Source organism: Cyprinodon tularosa, unplaced genomic scaffold, assembly GCF_016077235.1.
Source record: "Cyprinodon tularosa strain WSP-4 unplaced genomic scaffold, ASM1607723v1 ctg859, whole genome shotgun sequence".
Lineage (NCBI taxonomy): Eukaryota > Metazoa > Chordata > Actinopteri > Cyprinodontiformes > Cyprinodontidae > Cyprinodon > Cyprinodon tularosa.
The window spans coordinates 91,279-116,106 of NW_024039628.1; the positions used below are offsets into that span (position 1 = coordinate 91,279).

Here is a 24,828-nt window from a genome sequence, read left to right on the forward strand (position 1 = left end):
TCAGGACCTGTCATTTAAATCTAACGCTTGTGTAAAAAGATTTTTTTTTCCTCCATTAGGCTACTAAATAAAACCATCTTTAATAAGACACCATTTTATTTTCACTAATGTGATCTTTGCAATCCCAAGTGTGATAACAGAGAAGAGGAAGGAAGAATTAAAGGTGCATCTCAAAGAGGTTCAGGAAACTTGCTGCAGGTTGTTTGCTGCCTGCTTGATGTTTTCTCGGGTCTCCGGGTCCTTATTGGCGAGGAGGTCTCGGACCTTCGTGATCTCCTGCTTCAGCTTGGAGCACTGGCAGCAGACAGGTCAGGTGGAGAAGAAAAAAGGAAAGCTATGAATCCCAGAAACTGCAGTGAACAGATTTCAGTTTAATGATTCATCTGGAAAATACTAATGGAAGTACAGAAGCCCGGAAAGGACAAATGGGAAAATAGGGCTTATTTATCCATTTGTTATTGAATACCTTTTCCTGCCACTAGAGGCACTAACAGCTGTATAAATAGATGAAGGGCTGGTTTCCAGAACCAATATCACTTCTTAAAAAGGAGAAATAAAGCAACAGGAAGCAGATAAACTGTGTTTGTTGGCAGGCAGCATCCTTATCATGAAAACACACATTTCTTTCAGGAATTATTGTTATAGAATTCTTGCTGTTGTCTTTAAATCAGGAATAAAAAAAAGATATTTATTATATTATATTTATTGATTCACAAATCAAGAAGCAGGCGTTAAACTTTAACAGAATTTAAAATCAGATTTCCTGCTTAGTTTGCAGGAATAGGAAAGTATTAGGAAGGCTTGGCATCAGTCGCCTGTTTCCACCTGGAAAACATGGCAGGGAGCGCTAGATAACAAGATCAGCTGATACCTGCTGGGTTAAAATTAACACATTTAGCATCTTTTCCCTTTCAGGATTCTTTCTGTTTTCATGTCGGAGATAAAGGATTTGGGAGAAGCAATGAAGCAGAAACATTGATGTTCATACATGCATTGTTCTCCTCCTAATGTATTAACTGGGAAACAGATTTCAGCCTCGTCCCTCTGAACTTACATAACCGTACGGCTCTTTGCGCTCTCAGTGAGATAGGAAGCATTTATGATAAAACTGCAGCGTTCTATGTTCACTTTGATTCCCTTGAACTTTAGCTCAGCGTCATAAATAACGGCCCGTATGAACGCTGAAACCCTCCGGCTGATCCAGCAGCACGTTGCAGCCGGCTTTGGAGATTTTATGAATTTATGGAACCCTGATAAAGATTTCTGGCAGCAGGTGTGTCAGATATATATCAGTGGCAGCACTGATCTCCTGGATCATTGCAGGCATTGATCTCCGGCTTGAAAGGCAGCCATGGACAGGAAAAGAGCGGCCCTTATTGCCTTTTCTCTGCTAGCGACTCTGGGAATTTCAGGAGCCAAAGGTAAGACCAAAACAGTTCTTAAGATCAGATGATTTTCTGATCACCACTATCCCTGATCAGACCCTTTCCAAACTTCCTCTTCCTAAAAATGTTGGTTTTATTTTATTTTATTTTTTTACATTATCCATATATATTAGTTTTAAAGTCCTTAAAATGTAAATTTCTCCCTTTTTGTTTTTAATCTATTAATCTTCTCTTAATCCCAATTATACAAGAAGAAACTCTTAATTAATTCTTATTTCTTCTGCTCTTCAGCAGCAGACTATGTGAAAACTCTGAAGACGCGTTTCTAAATGGATCAAAATTTTTTGACCCTTGAATAAAGAGAAGAAGAGCAAATTATTCGGGTTAACTCAGGCGTTGGACTCTTGGGCGGATTAAAGCTGCATTGCAAAGAACAGAAAACAATCTACTTATCTCCTCTAGTTCTATTATCAGCCCGTCTGAGTCTATAAATGAACACAGCCAACATCATCACTCTCTATAATAAACACAAACTCACACTTTGAATCAAAATTGGTCCCCAAACCGTTTTCAATCTCCTTTAATGATGGAGGTTCAGTTTGTCCAGATGTTTCCAGAAAGATCCCAGCTGGTCAAGAGAACAGCTGCATCTAAGCTATCATCCATGCAGAGTTTTCTTCAGGCAGGCAGGCAGCAGGCTGGTCTTCATGCACTTCTGGATAAAACAGCAGCCCTGGAACAAGATGTGCTGCTTTTTATACATGTTGGTCCAAAGAAAATCAAGAAGAGTAAAATCATTGATTTCTTTATGATCTGGACATAAATCTGGGTTATATAGAGCCTTACATAATACTGTCTTTTTTATCAGATGCTCGCCAGCAGTCAGCCAATGCCTCTGATCCTGTTCATCCTGTAGCGAATGAATAGGTCAGGATCATCTCTGGATCCAACTTATTTCTCTTCTCTACCACCAATAAAAGCATTTGAACTCAATGCACTGGTAATTTCCACTTTTCAAATGGTAAGATCACCTTCAGCAGACCCCATGAAGGCTGCTTTAATGTAAACAAAGTCACGCCGTGACGTAGCCCACCTGGGAATGACGTCTATAAGTAGCCCTGAGGGAGCATTGGATCTTTTCACTGTCATGTTTTGTTAGTCGATTGCTCCGTAGGCGCCATGCTTCAGAGCGTCTGCAGGTTGAAAGAGGAAAGTTCATTGTTTTGTGTGGTTGTTGTCAACCAGCCTGTGACTTTGGTTGGGGTGCTGCTTCGTAGCCCCCTGAGGCTGCGATTGGCATTCTTTGCAGGTGTCTGCTTGTTGTTTGTTCTCGTTGAGGTGTGGTCATTGATCAGGTGGTGACTGCTGGGAATGCGCTCTGTGGGGGTGCACCTGGTCTACTGGGTTGCCCAGTGCCAAGATGCATGGGTTCTGGCCACCATATGATTACAGGTTGCAGGTTGCTGCCAGCCCCCAAACCCATCAGGAGTAAAAGTAACTTTGGTCACAAATCCTGCTCAGGCGCAGGTCCTGCAGGTCCTGCAGGTCTGTCTCTGGCTCCTCCAGGTGCAAGGAGGCAATTTAACTCCCAGAATCCTCAGCTCAGATATGGCAATCTGGACATTTGCCATATCTGAGCTACTTCACACCAGGAGGTGTACCTGGCAACGTCCAAAATCCTTTCCCACATCGAGGCACTGGGTTTGGCAGTCAGTTGGTAGAAGAGGTGCTTGGTTCCAGCACAGCAGATGGTCTTCATCAGCATAGGTTTCAGTGGCCATGTTGACACAGCCTACCATGAAGCACCCGGAGCAGATTCAGTCCCTGCTATAGTACCTACATCTGGGAGCAGCACCTCAGTCCAGCTGAAGTTGAGATTTTTGAAGAATGCTTGTGGCAGGCAAAGTCTCGACAGCCCTGAATCTGCTTCATCTCTGCTCACTGCAACGTTAGTTAAATGCCCTCCACATGGACCCCCACATGGACCCCCGATTGCATAGAGAGGTGAAAGTTTGAATCATGCCAAGGAGTTTGACTCCTCTCTGTTGCTGGAGAGATGCTACATACTTGTGAAGCACGGTCCCCCTCGGGGCAGTTACTGTACGACTCGATGAGATGTGGTGACTATGACGCCTCTCCCCTGGGGTGGGGTGCAGTGTGGTAGTGCAGTTTAGTTCAGTGGGAGTGGTGTGCAGGGGACCACTCCCCTATGAGTGAACTCTTTAGTGCAGAGAGTCCTCTGGGTTGCACCAGGATGGCTCACGAGGATCTGGTTCCCGATGCTCTTACGTTTGTTGGCCAGAGAGCCATATCGGATTCCGGTCAGGACGGATCTATGTACCAGCTGGAAGGGAAGGTAAGGTGCGTCACCCATCTCTGTTTTTGCCTCACAGTTTGGCCACTCAGAGGGTCTGGCATCCTTTAACAGACCGGGAGCCTTCAGTCCTTCAGGGAAGACAAAATGCCAGGGCTCCTTCCAACCTGTGAATGTGTCCCAGGTGTTGGCAGTGGTTTGCCATGGCCGCCCACTGCTCCCCAAGGGGAGGGGCTAAATGCAGAGAGGGAATATCCCCATTAAAGTGGAAATATAGGGATTTACATTTTTTATTGTATCAATTAAGGTTGGGAAGGAGAGAAAATGTTAACTACAATATGCTGAAATGACTGATTGATGAAAAGAAGAAAAAAACAGTTCTATTGGAGTTTAAAGTAATGAGTCTGATGTCTAAACGTCCTTTTCTAAATTCCTGTACGCACTAGCCACACAGGGAAGATGGAGAACAATGCTGAGCTGAGTTATCGTATCTCAATGTAACTCTAAAAATCAATAGTATCTCTGATATTTCTGCTTTAGCGCTAATTTCATATGCATGCTTGTCCACAGTTGAGGAGGAGAACCCTGAGTTCTGGAGGTCAAAGGCCAAACAGACCTTACAGTCCATCCTGGACAGGAAGCTGAACACCAATGTTGCCAAGAATGTTGTGCTCTTCCTTGGGGATGGTAAGCTCTATAACCTCTACTTCTAGTTTCATGGACGTAGATTGTTCTGCCATAACATCTGGAATGATGTGCGCCTCAGGAATGGGAATGACAACGTTCACCGCAGCTCGTATCCTGAAGGGTCAGCTGCAGAACCAGAGCGGAGAGGAGACAGTGATGACCATGGACACCTTCCCACACGTGGGGCTGGCTAAGGTGGGAGCAGCACAGTAACAGCAGAAAGCCTCTGTGGTTTACCTCGCCACAGGTAGATGAGGGGGGGCAATGAAAACAGCAGCTAATGACTTTTGGGTGTTTTTTTTTTCTTTTTGTCATTTTTTTTGTATTATTTTTATTTTATGATAATAATACAATTACAATTAACAATACAATTAACAAATTACTTTCAAAAACTCAAACACACAAATAAACATCGGCAGCAAAACAGAACATGACGGCACTCATCAATGATCTATTCCATAACTTATTAATGTAGATAAACACCACATCCCTGCAGAACTGATATAATCACTGTGATGAAATCCAGCCATGCTTGGCCAGCTGTACTCTGCTCCTTCTGCACCTTTGAAATCATGACTTCTAAAGCTGCTGTCTCTGACATTAGTTGAAGTCATTCCTTAATTTCCGGTCTATGTTGGCTCTTCCGTTTACCAAGAATCATTCCAGCTGCTACCAGAAAACCTGTCATCATTATTCTACTTTCAGCTTTTGGAAAACCCTCTAAAAGGTTGACTAAACTAGACTGAACTGCCTGCAAAGGGGCGCAATCAAGGGGCAATCCCATAGTGTACCCACCTCTTCACTACACTTCCAACATTTCTTATCCTTTATTAGACTCATGCACCACAGCTTACTTGGTAGTAAAATAATTATTTTCTGCGCTCCTCGTCTGCCTTTTGTCAGCATTGACTGAAGTTGGGAGGAAATGCTGTGAAGTAAAAACAGGTTTTCCGTCTCTGCATCCGACTGTAAAGCTTCCTGGATCAAATCTGAACATCTGGACTTTTCCTAATTACTGGAAGTTTGTCTGTGGTGATGAGGAGCAAGTTTCTACTTATTGGTTCCTAAAAATACTTCAAATAAACAATGTTTCACAGACATTTTCTATCTACAGATATTTTCTCGGCCCATCAGAATGTTAATATGATCACAACAGAGTTTTAAGTTTATTTAAGTTTAAATTGTTGGAAATGTTTTTCATGATCCGCAGAGTTTTTTAAAGCTAAAGTCAAAGCTTAGATGGGGATAGATTTAGACATAGATGAGCTATTAGTTCTGTTTTCAGTGACTGAAGTCCAGATGTGCAGCATCAGCGTTCATCAGGCAGCTTCTTGTTTGGCTCTGTGTTCCTGCAGACCTACAGCGTAGACTTCCAGATCCCAGACAGCGCAGCCACGGCCACGGCGTATCTCTGTGGGGTAAAAACCAACCTGAACACCGTTGGAGTCAGTGCAGCGGCTCGTAACGGAATCTGCAAATCGCAGAAGAGAAATGAAGTCACCTCTATCATGAAATGGGCTAAAGACGCCGGTAAGGTCACCTGACAAAACCTGATTAGAATAATCAGCCCATCGTTTCTGGATCAAAAGGTAAATGTTTTAGTTTGGAGGATTATGGCAGGATCTGTGGGTAGGGGGCGCCACAGTCGGTTCCAGTTCTTCCCCTTTAGATGGATCCTTATTATTCTTATTATATTTAATTAGTAGATATTTGGCTGGATTTCAGCAGCTATCAGCGCCCAGAGGAGGCGGAGGTTAGGCATAATTACGTCTCTCCTCAGCCAAACACCTGAACCTGCAGTTTCCCTTGAGCTTGGCCGCATTGCTATGGTAACGACCTACAGTAGTGAAAAACGTACCTACTTAGAACCGTCTAACCCGAGCTCCCATTCTCTGTTAGTGGCTGAATTCAATGAAAGGAAGAGACTCGATGCGTCAGAAAGCATCGCTGCTGTAAGCTGGGCTGCTTCCGACCAGTTGTCCCAGTTAAGCTTTATGACACCTCCTGTCTCTGTGGTGTTGAGGGGGCGGCCTTCAGGGTCTTCAGGGCCTTCAGGGTCTTCAGGGTCTACGGCTCCCGTCCAGCCGTACCCCTCAGCCTCTCTGGACGTACGAACATCCCCATAATTCCCAGCTGGCCTGGCAGCGTCTGCAAGGCTCCTCCTGACTGGTTCCCACCCCTCACCGCTAGCTTCTTGATGCAGCCCAGCCCTCAGTTCCCGTCAGCCATAAGTTAGTGATCCAGTCAGCCCCCCCCCCTTGAGAACAGGAACCAACCAAACCAGTTTCTCTCTTGTATCGATCGTCCAGAACAGCTTCTCTGTTCTACATTACAGACCATCTAGATCAGCGATAACCAATTAAAAATCATTGGGCTCCGAATAAAGAAAATCATCAACCAATAAAGGAGACATTTTTAATTATAATCTGTTACTTTAAACAGAATTTAACACTGAAATAAAATGAGTTTTTTATTCAGATGAAGTTAGTGTTTCCAAACTGACCAAACCCTTGGAGCTGTTCTCAAATCCTTCATCTCTGAAGAAAATGTTTTTTATCTGGTCCAGAATGAAGCCACGCTTCTACTGCTGATCAAGCAGCTTTTATTTTCTTTGTCTTGCAGCAAATCTATGTTTAACTAAATAACATTTACATTAATACAGTATAGACCTTCTGACCAAACATTCAGGAGAAGCTTTAGACCATATCGTTTGTTTTTTGAATAAAAACCTCTGACTATTGGACTCTTAATTGATCTAACTGTGCGAGCTTCCCTCATTACTCAGCATCTTCATGTTTACCAACAGATGGCAGCAACATGAAATAAAAACGTTATTGAAATAAAAATAAAACACCTTTTCCGTGTCCCCTGCAAACTCTTTGGCTTTAGGCTTTCAGCACCATGGAGGGCTCATCTTTAAGCTCCACTGGGTTTATTCACATATAATGATGTGTTGTGACCTACAGACCGGATTAATTAGTTTATTTCTTTAAGCCATTTTTATCTGTCTTTTAGGTTTTGATCTAGGATTTTTTATTTTTCTTTATTTTAACATTAATTAGGAAAAGGTCAGATTATTATTGACTGAAAACATCTATCATTTGCTTTGTTAATATAGCTGCACAGACATGATTGTGCTGTTTTGTTGGTGTTTATGTTGCAGGTAAGTCTGTGGGTGTAGTAACGACCACGCGGGTGCAGCACGCCACCCCTGCAGCCACCTACGCCCACAGCGCCAGCAGGTCGTGGTACAGCGATGCAGACATGCCAGATGCAGCCATAGAGGAAAACTGCACTGACATAGCATCCCAGCTGATCCAAAACATCGATATTGATGTATGTTACACCGTAGCAGCGACCATTAGCTTGGACTGTTTTGAGAAAGACTTTTGTTATAAAAGCGCTAATCTATGGAAGCAAATCGTTACCATATTTAAAATGAAAAAGCATTTCTGGAAATGCTTTTTCATTTTAAATATGGTAACGATTTGCTGCCATACTACTCTGCCTAAATGTGGAATCTGTAATCTGTGCTTGTTTGTGGCAGGTGATCATTGGTGGAGGCAGGAAGTACATGACTCCCAGGTTCACCAAGGACCCAGAGTACCCCTCAGATTTATCTGCATGGGGCACAAGGAAAGACGGACGAAACTTAATCCAGGAGTGGCAGAGCATGAAAACAGGAAAGGTAGTTTATCTCCAACCGCTGCAGAGTTTATATACCGGAGATAAATAGCTTCACGCCGTCTGCACAAAACGGATCCATCGGACGGCTAAAACTTATGGAAATAAAATGTGTTGAATGAATCAGCCTCCTGGGTGATGCAGGAAATCAGGCAGCGATTAAAGCAGTGATTAAAGCAGCGATTAAAGCAGCGATTAAAGCAGTGGACTGATGGAAGAAAAGGTGCTGAAGTTTCTACATGGGGTCCCTGCAGCAGGCGCCCTAAAACAAGTTGGGTTCATCCATCGCTCCGTATTTAGAAATAGAAGCACCCGTCCCGCATTTAGTGGAATGCACTTTGTCCCGCATTACTGGGAGAGTAAAAAACAGTAAACAGCCAATGGAAACTGAAGGACAAGGGCACTTAGATACAAAACGTACGGTAAACTTGTTCCAGTCCCTGTCCTGCATTGTGACCAATGAGCTGACAGCATTTATGTAACGATCCAGAATTTTTTTTTTTTGCTGTTTTACGATTTTAGCCTACAGTCATTGCATTTATGGCACAAATATGGTTGCAAAAATATGGCACCAAAAATAAGCATTATTTATTTATTGTTTTATCTTCACTTTCAGTTAAACGGGACAGACTTGTGTTTAAGATACTTATTTCATTCAGCAAACTTTGTTATTTTGTGTTAAAGTGAATTGCTGGATGATAATTTGTTTTCCATGTATTCATGTCGCTCACAAATATGCATCTAATTCAAAGCAGATTTTAGTCAAATAGTTTTTAAAAATCATTCCACACAATGGGGGCTAAAAGAAAAACCACCACGCGGGGGGGGGGGGCACACATGAGGGAACCCTTTGTTTTTCAGGGAGTTTGCAACCCTAAAAACAAGGCATCATGTGACCTGATTAAAAGCGTAACTGTTTAATCTATCTATAGGTGACCGACTGATGAGGGAAAACTAAATAAATGGCTTTAATTGTTCGGTTTGAAAGAATTAGCCATCGAGCTAAAAGCACAAATTGTTTGACTTTCCTGCTTGTTGATGTTTCTTGGTGTGTGTTTCAGGTTGCCCGCTACGTCTGGAATAAAACGGACTTTGATGCTGTTGACCCTGAAGCCACAGACTATCTGATGGGTAATTCTGCTTGATTGATCGTGTTTCCATCCTCCTTTGGTTAATTGCACCTTTGCTTCCCTGTAAAGGTTCAGATTTCATTTAGGCATCAGGAAACACCCCAGTGACTGAACATCTTCCAGCTTTAGTAACTTTTACAGACGGACCAAACGTGCAGATAGGCCATTTTCTCTTTTTTTTTGTACTCTATCTCATTCTAGAAAGAATAACTGTTTGTTTTTATTACTTGTGATTTGGAGACATTGGTTTACAGATTATGGCTTCATGCGGCGTAAAAACAGCTTTGTTCTGCAGATGTTTCCCTGAAGTCTGCATAGCTGCAGAATCCCCCCTGAGCCTTGCCGTCTGGGATCAATAGCTGACTATTAAAGCATGGAAAGGGTTAATTAGGCTCTTGCAGGTTCCTCTACTCCCAGGTCTGAGGGTCAGCAGGGTTTCTGATGTGAGATCAGAGCAACAGGAGGAGCCTCAGCAGCTGGGGATGTTGATGCATTTTAACGCAGCGGTTTGCCTCTTTCCTCACAGCTCTGTTTGAACCCGGGGATCTGCGTTACGAGAAGGAGCGGGACCCAAGCAAGGACCCGTCCATCGCTGAGACCACAGAAAAAGCCATTCGGATCCTTCAGAAAAACCCCAACGGCTTCTTCCTGCTAGTGGAGGGTGAGAAACAGCTGATAGTGCCTCTTATGAGATGCAGGATCCATTTTTATGAATCACAGCCAAACTGGAGTCCTTCCAGAAAGTTCTAGGCACCTCCCTCTGATGATTTATGCTTCATCTCCATAAAGGGCTATAACTGGGAGGTCACACACTGGGAGGTTGCTGTATTGGGGGGGGGGGGGGGGGGGTTTGCTGCAGCTGATCACTGACAGCTGAACTCCCTCCTCAGCTCATTAAGTCAACTAATTAAATCAACGTCCAATGAAAATAAAGTGATCTGGTGTCAGCTGGCAGAACAAAGTTCACATCATAAAAGAGCAGATAATTTAATTAACACTTTGATTATCTGCTGTGGGCGTTAACATGGCGCCCAGCTTCATAACAGATCCTGGATCTGCAGCAGCTCTTTATCCATCATCACATCAGTAACAAACTCAAAGCCGTTATTGTTTCCATTCCAGTGAAAATGTTCATGTTTCGTTCATGTTTTCCATGAAAACATGAACGAATATGTGAAATATTTCCAAAGCAAACATCTGGACATTAATTCAAAGTCCTGAGAAGCTTTGAACAGCGAATCATTCATGGTGTAAATACAGAATAAATCTAATTTGCACATAAGTGAATAAACAGGCTTTGCTGTTTAACCCTTGGTGTTCCAGGGGGGAGGATCGACCAGGCGCACCACGCCGGCCGCGCTTACATGGCCCTCCATGAGGCCATTGCTTTCGATGACGCCATCGCCAAGGGCCTGGAACTCACCAAGGAGGAGGAAACGCTCACCGTGGTCACGGCCGATCACTCCCACCCTCTCACCTTCAATGGATTTCCTTTCAGAGGGCAAAGCATTCTGGGTAATTTCCATCTCTATTTTCTCAGCAGTTTTTAGTAAAGTTTTAGTTTTCCTCACTGAGCTGGACTTCCTCTATCTCATTTAAAATCAAGTGATGCTGACATTAATGGGTTAAAAAAGCAACCATCCCTAAAAGTCTGAAATAAACTACAAGCCGCTTCCAGAAAAACAAAAGAGCCACTAAATTAGTTCCTGAACTGAAGTTTCTCAGACGTTTCCAACAAAATCCGCGTCAAACTTTAAACCTTTGACCCTTTAAAGCCACAGATACCAAAATGAGCCTTCAAAGCTGCAGTTTGCAGGTCTCAGCTCCCTGCCTCCCCCTCCCAGCAGTGATTAATGAATCTCTAAGCTCTTAATCAGGAGGGAGACGCGCCAAGCTAATGGCTCATCTGGAGACGAACACAGAGATTCTCCATCAGCTGGAGACGTCCTGCAGGTCTCTGGAGATCCACACATCTCCCCTTCTGCTGCGCTCAAGTGTTTCTGTAACCTCTGCATGTTCATGCATTCAGAGCAGCTCCCGTCTGGAGCTCAGATCTCACCTTTCCGATATGCTTATCCCTGCATACAACCCCCAGCTGATCAGGGCTAAACCAACAGTGAAGCAGATCAGAGTGTGGTCTGAGGGGGCCATGGAGAAACTCCAGGACTGTTTTAAATGCTCTGACTGGAACATCTTCAAGGCTGCAGCAACATATGACAACTTATTAAATATAGATGAGTCTGCCATGACTGTGTCAGCCTACATCACCAAACGCATTGAGGACGTCAGCATCAAAGTAACATCACCACCCTGGCCAACCAGCCCCCCTGGATAAATGGAGAGGTTCAGAAATCACTAAAAGCACCGAACTCAGCTTTCAAGTGTGGTGATAAAGAGGCTCTGAGAACAGCGCATGGCGACTTAAACCATCAGATCAGCGAAGCAGAACCACAGCCAGAAGATCCAGGATCTTTTCCACGATGACAGCAACACCAGGAGGATGTGGAAAGGCATTCGGATGATCACAGACTACAACAACCCCCCCAACCCCCACCCCCCCCCCAACCCCCACCCCCCCCCCCCCCCACCCCCCCCACCCCCCTCCCCCCCGGTAGATGCAGCAAACACTGACTTCCTAAATGAAGTGAACAACTTCTTTGGAAGGTCTGAGGCACTAAACAGCCTCCAGCAGTGAAAGCTGTTCCACACCAGGGGGAGGAGCCACTAAACCTGGACGTAGCTGAAGGGAGGAAACCTCTGAGGAGAGTCAATCAGAGGAAGGCCCCAGGGCCTGATAACACACCTGGGCAGGTGTATAAGGAGTGGTCAGGTCAGCTGGCTGGTGTCCTCACAGACATCTTTAACACCTGGCTGGACCAATCCATAGTGCCAGCATGCTTCCAGTCTGCCTCCATTATTCCAGTCCCAAAGAAGCCTCAGGTCGCCTCCCTCAATGATTAGCGGCCTGTCGCTCTGACTCCCATCATGATGAAGTGCTTCCAAAGGCTGGTTAAAGAACACATCGTCTCCAGTCTGCCGCCAACATTCCACCCGTTCCAGTTCGCCTACCGACGGAACCGCTCCACTGAGGACGCCATCTCTGCTGCTCTCCACCTGAGCCTGGCACACCTGGAGGAGAAGAACACCCACGATGGATGCTGTTCCTGGACTTCAGTTCAGCTTTCAGCACCATCATCCCACAGCATCTGATGGGCAAACTGGAACAGCTGGGCTTCAATACACCCCTCTGCTATTGGCTGCTAGACTTCCTCACCAACAGACCTCAGTCAGTCCGCTTCTGATGTCATCAGTCTAAGCCCCTCCCGTCCTGAGCCCCCTGCCGTTCACCCTGATGACGCACGACTGCGTCCCCAGGTTCACCACCGATCACATGGTGAAGTTTGCAGACGACACCACGGTGGTGGGCCTCATCAGAGACGACAACGACCTGGACTACAGAGAGGAGGTGGAGCAGCTGGTGGAGCAGAGATAACAGCCTGATCCTGAAGGTGGAGAAGACCAAGGAGATCATGGTGGACTTCAGGAAGAAGCGGCCTAACCACGCTCCACTGCTCATCAACAGCTCAGCTGTAGAGGTGGTCATTCATCACAGACACCCTCACCTGGACTGGAAACACCACCTCACTGGTCCAAAGGGCCCAGAAGCGCTTTGACTTCCTGCCCCCCCCCATCCTCCCCACCTTCTCCAGAAGCACCATAGAGAGCGTTCTGAGCAGCTGTCTCACTGTGTGCTGTGGAGGCTGCAGCGCCTCAGACTGGAAGAAGGTGAGAACAGCAGAGAGGATCATGGGGGCTCCTCTTCCCTCCATTTCATCCGACCTGCTGTTTACATTTGATCACTGCTGCACTTTATGTAACGGAAATGTTCATTTACTGTCTGAAAGCTGAACTAAACCAAATTTAACTTTCTTTACACTCTGTGTACAAAATGACAATAAAAGTTGTTGAAGTCTAAGTCATCATGTGGGTAAAAACTCAGAGGAAGGAAAGAAAACTGCATTAAAGTTCTTCTTCCTGTTTTCTAGGTAAATCTCCTCTGTGGGGAACAGACTTTTTACCTTACACCATACTGATGTACGGCAACGGACCGGGTCACAAAATCATCAATGGGAAGCGCCCTGACATCCGCAACATCACCACCAGCAGTAAGACCCTATCGCTGTTTTTCTGTCATGGCGAAAAGATACATAGAAATGAAAACTGACACCTTTTACATCCCACTGCCCTTACAATCACTCTATTGAGACCATGACCCAAAACCCCCAGACCTCCAACCTGACCCCCTGATCCAGACCCCCATCCTGACGAAGACCCTCATCCTGATCCAGACCCTCATCCATACCCAGACCCTCAACTCCGATCCAGACTCTCATCCATACCCAGACCCTCATCCATACCCAGACCCTCATCCATACCCAGACCCTCATCCTGATCCAGACCCTCATCCATACCCAGACCCTCATCCTGATCCAGACCCTCATCCATACCCAGACCCTCATCCTGATCCAGACCCTCATCCATACCCAGACCCTCATCCTGATCCAGACCCTCATCCTGACCCAGACCCTCATCCATACCCAGACTCCCATCCATAACCAGACCCTCATCCTGACCCAGACCGTCATCCATACCCAGACCCCCATCCTGATCCAGACCCTCATCCTGACCCAGACCCTCATCCATACCCAGACCCCCATCCATAACCAGACCCTCATCCTGACCCAGACCGTCATCCATACCCAGACCCCCATCCTGATCCAGACCCTCATCCTGACCCAGACCCTCATGCATACCCAGACCCTCATACTGATCCAGACCCCCATCCTGACCCAGACCCTCATCCATACCCAGACCCTCATCCTGACCCAGACCGTCATCCATACCCAGACCCCCATCCTGATCCAGACCCTCATCCTGACCCAGACCCTCATCCATACCCAGACCCTCATCCTGATCCAGACCCCCATCCTGACCCAGACCCTCATCCTGACCCAGACCCTCATCCATACCCAGACTCCCATCCATAACCAGACCCTCATCCTGACCCAGACCCTCATCCATACCCAGACCCTCATCCTGATCCAGACCCCCATCCTGACCCAGACCCTCATGCATACCCAGACCCTCATCCTGATCCAGACCCTCATCCTGACCCAGACCCTCATCCATACCCAGACTCCCATCCATAACCAGACCCTCATCCTGACCCAGACCGTCATCCATACCCAGACCCCCATCCTGATCCAGACCCTCATCCTGACCCAGACCCTCATCCATACCCAGACCCCCATCCTGCCCTAGACCCCCATCCTGACCCAGACCCTCATCCTGACCCTAAAGTTAATCCACACATTGGTTTTAAAATTAACCCTCAGACCAAGAAGTGAACCTTTCCACAAGGAAAGGTTCACTTCTTGGTCTGGGCACCAGCAAAACTAAAACCAGGCTCGGTGTGAGTGACCTTGAGTTTGGACAGTGGGTGTTTTCCCTCCATTAGAGCTCACAGTCAAACAGTAGTAGTGAGGTCATCAGTGTCCAGGCAGAGAATACAGACATGGTTGTTTTTTTGTCTTTTGTAGCAGACCCAGACTACGTCCAGCTTTCTGCAGTCCCAGTAGACTCGACCACCCACAGCGGGGAGGATGTGGCAGTTCTGGCCCGCGGACCCATGGCTCACCTTTTCAGCGGGGTCCAGGAGCAAAACTACATCGCCCACGCCATGGGCTATGCTGCCTGCGTGGGTGCTGACCTCAGGCATTGCCAGGGGGAGACCAATAAACCTGCAACCCCCGACAACGGGTCTGGGACACGTCATACTTCAGCAGTTCTGTCTAGCAGCCTCCTCAGTTTCATCCTGGCCTTGACACTGCTCATGTAAGACCCCCCCCCGGCAGCCACCAGGGTAGCTTCAGGGTATGTTTCAGCCTGCAGAGTGCTTTGATTAAAGGAAATAAATGAAATCAACCTGTGCTGAAGTTGAGTATTTTTTTGTTTCATCAGTTAAAGAGTCTAATGATTGCAGAGAAGTGAACAGAGTGAGAAATATTTAACCTTAAATAATCTTAGGACGTGCAGCATGGTGTCTCTGTCTGAGGAGTCCAGATCTGCGGTCTCCACAGGAGGACAGGAGGCCACGGGTGTCTGTCCAACTCTGGGAGGAAATAAATGAAGGGTTGGATGCAGCTGTGACTCAGGGGAGGTTCTGTTAACTTTACTAAGGATGGAGATGTTCTCAACCCCCCCCCCTTCCTAAGATTAAACACCTTCCTCTGTGGGTTATGGTGGGACATCAACTGGGACAGGAAGAGCCGATAAAATAAGAGGAAAACAGTTGATGAAGGAAAAATGGGGAACGTTCCAGGTTAGAAAGTCACTTGTTTTTAAAATAAAGTGACTCTTTCAGATATCTCTATCACTCTAAGTCCTTTTCCGTGTTCCTGCTGGAAACCAGAAAGCTGAGATGGTCGTTGTTCTGAAATCAGTGCTGCAGAGAATATCTCCTAACAGATGCAGAAACATTTGCTGACTGCATCCCTGCAACTGGAAAATAAAATAAAACTCATGTTATGAGCGGTAGCTGTGATTTTAATCAATTCAGTTTATTTCTATGCTCCAATTCACATCATGTCACCTTCAGGTCACTTCATAGATCCAGATCGATCAGATCATCCACTCAAATTAAAGGTTCAAAGTTTCTCTCCAAGGAAAACCAGCTTCAACCAGAAAACCAGATCCTACAAACCTTCTTAACTTCAGTAAATGATCCTAACTTATCCTCGTAAACCTGATGCAGTCCACCTGTGTCTCAGTGAGCACATGGGAAACCGCCGGGCTGCCACAGGAGAGAAAATTAAACAGAAATACACTCACCGGCCACTTTATTAGGTAAAACTGCTCGTTAACACTTAATTTCTAAGCAGCCAATCACATGGCGGCAACTCAGTGCATTTAGGCATGTAGACATGGTCAAGACAGTCTCCTGCAGTTCAAACTGAGCATCAGTATGGGGAAGAAAGGTGATTTGAGTGACTTTGAACGTGGCATGATTGTTGGTGCCAGAAGGGCTGGTCTGAGTATTTCAGAAACTGCTGATCTACTGGGATTTTCACGCACAACCATCTCTAGGGTTTACAGAGAATGGTCCGAAAAAGAAAAAACATCCAGTGAGCGGCAGTTCTGTGGGCGGAAATGCCTTGTTGATGCCAGAGGTCAGAGGAGAATGGCCAGACTGGTTGGAGCTGATAGAAGGGCAACAGTGACTCAAATAACCACCCGTTACAACCAAGGTGGGCAGAAGAGCATCTCTGAACGCACAGTACGTGGAACTTTGAGGCAGATGGGCTACAGCAGCAGAAGACCACACCGGGTGCCACTCCTTTCAGCTAAGAACAGGAAACTGAGGCTACAATTTGCACAAGCTCATGGAAATTGGACAATAGAAGATTGGAAAAACGTTGCCTGGTCTGATGAGTCTCGATTTCTGCTGCGACATTCGGATGGTAGGGTCAGAATTTGGCGTCTACAGCATGAAAGCATGGATCCATCCTGCCTTGTATCAACGGTTCAGGCTGGTGGTGGTGGTGTCATGGTGTGGGGAATATTTTCTTGGCACTCTTTGGGCCCCTTGGTACCAATTGAGCATCGTTGCAACGCCACAGCCTACCTGAGTATTGTTGCTGACCATGTCCATCCCTTTATGACCACAATGTACCCAACTTCTGATGGCTACTTTCAGCAGGATAATGCGCCATGTCATAAAGCTGGAATCATCTCAGACTGGTTTCTTGAACATGACAATGAGTTCACTGTACTCAAATGGCCTCCACAGTCACCAGATCTCAATCCAATAGAGCATCTTTGGGATGTGGTGGAACGGGAGATTCGCATCATGGATGTGCAGCCGACAAATCTGCGGCAACTGTGTGATGCCATCATGTCAATATGGACCAAACTCCCTGAGGAATGCTTCCAGCACCTTGTTGAATCTATGCCACCAAGAATTGAGGCAGTTCTGAAGGCAAAAGGGGGTCCAACCCGTTACTAGCATGGGGTACCTAATAAAGTGGCCGGTGAGTGTACATATAAAAAAAATAGTAATAGCAAAATAAAGAACAGTGAATGAAAACTACTGATGGAGGCCAAAGGATCAACATCTGCTGTAAATATTAATGAGTTCTCCATCAAACAACAGAACAACATTCTGATAAATCTGCTTTAATTCCCATTCACACCTGTATTAGAATAGAATAGAATAGAATAGATTAGAATAGAATAGAATAGAATAGAATAGAATAGAATAGAATAGAATAGAATAGAATAGAACAGAACAGAATAGAATAGAATAGAATAGACAAGAATAGAATAGAATAGAATGGAATACTTCATTCTCTCTCTGTTCTCCTATTCTGCAGAATCTGTTAGTTCAATCTCTAACGTTCTGCTCTCTCTGCTTTTCCTCAGAGTAGCTTTGCCTCGTCTGTTCCTGTTTGGCTGTGACGTCATCCTGGAAAAAACATCAGCTGTGCTGCTTCTATCAACACCCTTGTTTATAGATGTTGGAGATCGGCCGGTTTTCCAGTGTGGTCCTGTTTCTCTGACCGTGACTGAGTGGATGTGCTCTCTTCGTCCTCTGGCATGGGAGCTGCCTTGGAGCTCGTCTGCCTGGCTGTGTGTTTCCTGGACGGGGCCGCCTTTTACAGCTGCTTTTTGTATCTCTGCTTCTTTTTCTATGTCTGCTTCTGTCTCCTTGAACCCCAGTGGGCCTCGGCAGATGGCCGCTCACACTGAGCCTGGTTCTGCTGGAGGTTTCTTCCTGTTAAAAGGGAGTTTTTCCTCTCCACTGTCGCTACAAGCATGCTTAGTGTGGGGGATTGTATTTGAGTCAATGAGTCAATGCAATCAACTGGTTTTCCTTAGATAGAAAACTTTGTATCAATTTGACTGGATGATCTGGTTGAACTGTAAAGTGCCTTGAGATGACATGTGTTGTGAATTTGGCGCTATATAAATAAACTGAATTGAATTGAATTGAATTGAATAGAAAATATAAATTGAAAATGTATTGTCCCATAATGGGGAAATTCTGGTGTTTACAGCAAAAAGAATATAGAAAAAATGGTCACACAAATGTGGACCTAAGAAATGTGTCTAAAAATAACATATTAGTGAAGAATTAAAAGATAAACAATAAATTACTGTAAAGTGTTTTAAAAATATAAAACTGGAGAATAAATAACCAATATTCAGCTATGGACATTTTTCCAGTAATGGATATTTGAAAATAGCAGCAACATCAGAGACGTGCAGAATGACAGCAGCAGGTTATTTAACTGACTAAAGTAGAACAAAGTGTAAAAATGGGGAATCCGTCGTTCTCTCCTGAATCACTCGTAGAATGATTTATAATCTAATTTGTTCTATGAATGGTTCTTTTATGAGACGTAATGACCTCCTTCTCTCCAGGAGGAGAGAATCCCTCCTTCCTCACACTAAGCAGGCAGCGAAAGTGGAGAGGAAAACTCCCTTTAAACAGGAAGAAGCCTCCATCAGAACCAGAACCAGGCTCAGTGTGAGCGGCCATCTGCTGAGGTGAAGCAGGAAGCAAATGATTTAATTCAAAACAGACTGAATCAGAAGCACAAAAATCTACTTTAAAATCTACATTTTATCCAAAAGCCTTTTACTCTGGGAAGTTGGAAAGGTTTGAACTTACATCAATAATCTGAATCCCTTAAAAATGAATTTGTAATTTAGAAATAGCTTTTTTGGTTTTACTGTGGTCAGAATGATCAAACTTCTGTATTAGATTGACTCTAACCTAAAGTCCCAAAAAACCCCAAAGGCAAATATCTGCAGGCGACTCTGAGCAGAAGGCAGGTGGACCACAGGGGGGGGGCCACCTGCTCACACCCTCCTTCCAGGATATTTAACCACTTCTGTTGCTACAAAAATGGGAGATTTGATCTAAATCTGTTTTTTCACTGTAGATCAAAATGTCCACAGTCAAGGGACAATGAGTCTCTATCTGGATTTGACCTAAACTATCATCCTTTCTTATATGTTTCTGCATTTAAGAGACGCTTTTATCCAAAGCGACTTAGAAAGTAGATTATATACACGATTATCCCGCGTCAGGGGAATCCATCCGCGGTCTCACTGGGACACTCACCACTATGTGTCCCTGTCTATGTGTCCCTTCTCTTTGATGAAACTAGATCAACGATGAAGGTGGTGACTAAAATGGTGAACCAGGGATCCTTTCCACTGGTTTAACATCATCATGGAGAAAATCCAGCTGACCAACAAACATCTGTTAAAATCCTTGGGATGGATTCTGCAGAAAGGTGCAACTTTGCTCTGCAGTCAGAGAAGTGGGAAAGTTTCAGACTTCCAAACCTACGAACCACAGCGCCAACTGGTGGTAGGAGGATCATACTGGTTTGTTTGGCTGCTAGATTCTTTAGCTTCACCATAAATGGACTGACTGACAGAGCGAGGAAACAGAACAGATAGTCTGGATGTTTGATGAAACATGGTGCTTTAAGCGGTTTAATAATAAAGAAAACGTTCCAAGGACAACAGGACATGGAACGGAGACAGAGCAGGAAAACCAAGGAAATGAGGGTCAGGAAAACAGCATTCAGAAGGAAATCAGCTACTACTATAAAATAGATCGAAGGATGAAAACGGAAAACTGAAACAGAACGCCAGAGATTACACCAATATAATAATAATGACGTATAACAATAAATTAATATTATACTACCGCTTGTACTAACGGGGGGAGCTGACTAATGTTAGATTTCCGTCTCAGTAAGTTATAATTTCCCAACCTGTGATGCTAAAGGCGTCCAAGTAGGTCCCCTCTTTGCTTTGATCCTTTCCTCCAATATCCGCTGTGCTAATTAAGGTTTTAGGCAGCGCACTTTCATGATATCACTACGGCAGGCCATTAATTATGCAAAATATTTAAAGTTCATCTATTTTTATCTGTGACAGATTGTGGTCATTATTCTGGACATCTGGTGGGGCTTGGAGTTTGATCAGCCTGGTTGGACTCGTTGAGTTTGGCCAGAGGCCTCCACCATGTCTGCGATATTCACCTTTCATTGGGGTTCAGAGGACTGCAGGGCGGACACAGCTTCCATTACAGACATTTTAACTAATGGGTGAATTAGAGAGGTGATGATAATGATGAATATTACAGAAACAAAACTGATTATTCAAGACATACATTCAGCTTTAAAGTTGATCTGATACTTTATCCTGCAACAGATTTAAAAACCATTTTCCTGCTTCTTTGTCTTTTTGCCCTCTGGACATCCAACACCCTTTCCAAACCAACCTGCAGCTTCTGTCACTTGATTTCTTCTGCTTCTCAAATCTATAATAGAATCACTACTGATTTCTAAAATCCAGCATTAATTAAAGGTTCATCTTATCTGCAGCTATGGGAGCCTGGAGGGTTGGAGAAGATGATCTGTTTAGTCTGCAGGATGAACGCCGTCTCTGCCCTCTGGAAAGTGCTGCTATAGTTACACCCTGAACCAATCAGATTAAAGATATGGTTTTCATTTTACATCTTTCTTCACACGTGAAGTTGAATTATAATATTCTTCTTTTTTTCGGGGGGGGGGGGGGGGGGGGGGGGGGGTTAACACAGTCCTGTCTTGACTTGTTAGCAACTTGGAGGAGTAATGAACAGATTGGAATGAACAGGCCTTCAGGAATCCGCAGAGCATGAAGGCAGGTTCAGAGTCAGACAGGTCCAGAGGTGTGCCCAGACGGACACGCACAGATGCAGACAGGCATTCTCAGTGGTTGAAAGAACAGAGACAAGACGTAGTACGAGGATTTCAGCAGTACTTTTAACCGGTCTCCTATAGGAGCCAGGCTTACAGGAATAAAATGGACCCTCTCGCACCCCAAGCCAGAACCCTGAGGGCTCTGAAGATAATGATCTGACCGCGATCTCTCAGGCTGAACCCAATATAAAGCACATACACAGGTGGAAAGGATGAGTCAAAATTAGGAACCGGGTAGAACTAGGCAGGTGAGTGCAATTAAAAATTAAGGTGAAGCTATCAGGCCAGATCATGACTCTTTGCAGGATTCTATCCTCCTGGATGAGCAGGTAGAGACAGTAGATGTTGACTCTGCAGCAATCCCTCACACTGAGCATATTTGTAGTGACAGTGGAGAGAAAAAACTCCCTTTGAACAAGAAGAAACCTCCAGCAAAACCAGAGCCATTTTCAGAGGAGCTGCGTTGTCTAAGGCAGTACGCAGAGAACTAGCAACCCCATCAACAAAATCATCAACCTGTGAAGGGGAATAAACTATGCTTTTGCACTCTGCAGCACTGCGCAGCGACACAGAGGAGAGAGAAAGTGAATCAGATTTAATGATCTGATAAAGTAAAACCTTCTTTTGGGGGAGGAGAAATCTGTTAAAGTAATCCTGAAGGTTATTAGAAAGTGGTCAGAGAGGACAGGGCTGTGAGGAAATACTGTTATTTCTTCACATTCTATGCCGTATGTCAGCACAAGATCCAAAGTATGAAGATGAGAATGCGTGGGACTATTCACATTTTGAACAAAGCCAATAGTGTCTAAGATAGCATTAAAGGCTCCTCTTAAGCTATCGCCTTCAATGTCAGCATGGATGTTAAAATCTCCCACTATGATGACCCTGTCAGTATTTTTTTTTTATTCTTTATTTACTTTTTTTTTTTAGTTTTTATGGCACTAGTGGGCCATTTTTTTTCTGACAGAAGGCTGAAACGTAAGGGGGTATGAGAGAGGGGGAGAGAGATGCGGCAAAGGACCACAGGCTGGATTTGAACCCGGGTCGGCTGCGTCATGGACTAAGGCCTCCATACATGGGTCGTCCGCACTAACCACTGATCCACCTGCATGCCCACCCTGTCAGTATTTAACACCGAATCAGAAAGGAATTGATTTGGTGTTAAAAGCTCATCTAAAAATTCAGAGTAAGGACCTGGTGGACGATACAAAGTTGTGAAATATGAATCTATTTCCTGACTGTGCTGCGGCTAAAGTGGGACCGTTTGGTCTTCTGATCATCACATCTACCTCAGCTTCTGCATCTCAGCCCAGCAGCTGAGAGACGCATCAGACTTCCCCAGCGGACAGTACCACAGTAATCCTGCAGGTGGCGCCTGAGCATCGGATTAGTGCCTCGAACGCAGGGCCTCTGTGGAGCTTCTGGTGTCTGAGTGTTTTGCCGCAGTTTGGGATGTTATGAAAGACGGCAGCAGCAGGAGAGTGGGTGCAGCAGATCCCCATCCTGTAGGAGGAGAAGCGGAGCAGAAACATGTCTGACTGACAGTCCTCCCACTTCCCAACCTTTCAGAGACTCAGGCTTTTCTTTTTCAGCTTTATTCTCTCAGCTCTGTGCGCTTTACGCATAAAAATCCTCTTTGGGGAGTTTTCGTGTTTGTTCTTGTTTATGTTAGCTATTTTTTAGCGCTTTGGGTCTATTTACTAACCTCCTGAGGCCCAACAGGCCTAATTAGGATTTTAAACTGAGTCAGTTTAGAGGAATGACGGAAATTAACTTTAGGTTTAGGTTGGGGTTAGACTGGTAATGGTCAGTTAGGGTGAATTCCATGAAATAAAAAAGCTCTTCATATGGATAGAAATACAAATCTGTGTGTTTCATTAGATCATGTCTTTCTTTTTTTAACTCTTAGCTGACAGATAAAAACAATAAAATGTCCTCAAAGTTCCAGGGAGTCTCATTAAACCTAATCAAAGAAGTAAAGCGGTTCTATTTCGGGGAGGGAAATTATTTTGGATCTGAGCTGCAGAGAAGATGGTTGTGGTGCAGTGTGGGATGGGGGGGTGGGATGGGGGGGTCCATGGCTCTAGAAGGCTAACTTTAGATTCCTGGTGGGCGTGAGGAAAGAGAAACACATGTTGAGGTGAATCAACAGGAGGGCATCAGTTTCCTTTCCTTAAAGATCAGTTTAAAGAAAATGATGCTTTATAAAATCACAACATCTCTACTGTAAAGACTGATGGCAGCATCATGCTGTGGGACTATTTTCCTGCATTAGAGGCTGTGAAAATGTTTACAGTTGATGAATCAGGCCATCCTGCAGGAAGTTCTCCTCCATCAGACATTCAGCCAGATGGTTCAGTTCACAGGAAGTCAGAGGAAGTCAAAACTCACAACTATGTTCTGTTCAGGCTCTGTGAGAACAGGCGGGGGGGGGGGGGGGGGGGGGGGGCTCACTGCTGTAAACACGGACAGGAAATGCAACCCTAACTGAAATACCTGCTCCTCCTCTGCGTGCTCCCACTGCTCCTCCCTCTGTGACTCCAGCCAATCAGGTCTCTTTCCGCTCCTCCAGGAGGCGGAAAGTCTGAGCAGGCGGTATAAGAGCGGCCTAAGCATGGACTGTTTCCCATCCAGGTTGATCAGGAGGAGGCGATCCATATCCACGCTGTGGCGTGGACTCGACACACAGTGACGGAGCGTGGGGGGTGAACCCCGGCCCACAGCACTACATCCAGGCTGGAGGAAGGAGTCCTGCCGCTGTCCCTCCGCTGTGGTGCTGAACTTCAGGATGAAAGCTGCTCGTGCTGGCGAGGAGCTGAAATCCAGAGACAGACAGATTTAAGAAAAGCTGCAGAGAAAACTGAGCGGATTAGGAGACAGGAGGAGCAGCAGGGAGCAGAGGAGATGGCCAGCCCCCCCTCCGGTCCCACAGGCTTAGATCCGGAGCTGTAAGCAGCGCAGCAGCGGAACCAGAACCAGGCTTTCCACCAGAGAGGTACGCTTTACAGCAGGACGCATGTTTTAGGTTGGTGTCCGTGAGCGGAGGGATGGGCTGCATCAGCTGCAAGGCGCCTGTTGGTAAGAAGAGCTTTAACCTTCTCCTCTCAGCCCCAACCTGCACCTGGCTGCTGCATTGGTTCACCTGCATCCTCACTCAGTGTGGGCTTTGAATGCGAGGTTTTTTCACGATGACATCACAGCACCGCTGGCTCACGGGCACGTGGGCAGCTGTTCACGCTTTAAGGGAGGAATCTGCTTTGGTCTCCTAATGTGGTGAACCTGGAAGATACGCAGCCTTCAGCTCTTGGCAGGAAATTACCCCCGCCCATTTATGGTGTATGACGTAGCAGCTGAAAGGATGCAGTGAAGGAGAAGGGAGTAAACAAACCTGCAGAGATGTTGTTCAATTCCTCCTGTGTTTGATCTATAAAGGTTAGTCTGTCTAACCCTAACCTGCTGCTCCATCAGCTCTAAGTGATGGAGCAGCATGGCTTCTATTTGATTCACAGCTCATGACTTTACCCCATAGAATAGAATAGAATAGAATAGAATACAAATTTATTGTCATTACGCTGTCACAACTACAAAGCAAAGAAATGTAGTTTGCATCTATCCAGAAGTGCTATGCAGGATATAGATATATATTTGCATGTGTTCGGAGATGCATGGACTATAAATGGTTTATATAAACAGAATAATTGTAAGAAGCTATAAAATAAATAAATATGGAAGCTATATACAGATTATACAGGAAAGTTAGGATATGGATTATATATAAATTAGTGGGGTTAGAATACAGGATT

General features: G+C 45.2%; 1 protein-coding gene and 1 long non-coding RNA gene across 4 annotated transcripts; one reads left to right on the forward strand and one right to left on the reverse strand.

Annotated features, from left to right (window-relative positions):
• The first annotated feature begins 1,267 nt into the window (after positions 1-1,267).
• alp3 (alkaline phosphatase 3) lies at positions 1,268-15,185 on the forward strand. Of its 2 annotated transcripts, none has more exons than XM_038273114.1 (11): positions 1,268-1,421; positions 4,270-4,386; positions 4,466-4,581; positions 5,742-5,916; positions 7,550-7,722; positions 7,934-8,074; positions 9,132-9,201; positions 9,727-9,861; positions 10,524-10,715; positions 13,247-13,366; positions 14,804-15,185. In XM_038273114.1, the coding sequence occupies exons 1-11, from the start codon at positions 1,352-1,354 to the stop codon at positions 15,097-15,099; spliced, it is 1,605 nt and encodes a 534-aa protein (XP_038129042.1). In that variant the 5' UTR covers positions 1,268-1,351; the 3' UTR covers positions 15,100-15,185. The 2 variants fall into 2 exon arrangements, with proteins under 2 accessions (XP_038129042.1, XP_038129041.1); XM_038273113.1 differs by having other exon boundaries at positions 1,269-1,421; positions 14,801-15,185.
• On the reverse strand, positions 1,970-24,335 carry LOC119775219. Of its 2 annotated transcripts, none has more exons than XR_005279625.1 (3): positions 24,168-24,335; positions 23,522-23,840; positions 1,970-2,118 (listed from the first exon to the last, which is right to left on the reverse strand). It is a non-coding gene; the product is annotated as an uncharacterized LOC119775219 (long non-coding RNA). The 2 variants fall into 2 exon arrangements; XR_005279624.1 differs by lacking the exon at positions 1,970-2,118 and adding an exon at positions 22,289-22,528.
• Between the last annotated feature and the right edge of the window lie 493 nt (positions 24,336-24,828).

What these genes read in the sequence shown, in the direction of transcription:
- alp3 (XM_038273113.1), top strand. Translation starts at nt 1,352, where the DNA reads ATGGACAGGAAAAGAGCGGCCCTTATTGCCTTTTCTCTGCTAGCGACT. An exon ending in CACACGTGGGGCTGGCTAAG is followed by an intron (nt 4,582 to 5,741) that starts GTGGGAGCAGCA and finishes GTGTTCCTGCAG; the next exon opens with ACCTACAGCGTAGACTTCCA. An exon ending in AGAGCATGAAAACAGGAAAG is followed by an intron (nt 8,075 to 9,131) that starts GTAGTTTATCTC and finishes TGTGTGTTTCAG; the next exon opens with GTTGCCCGCTACGTCTGGAA.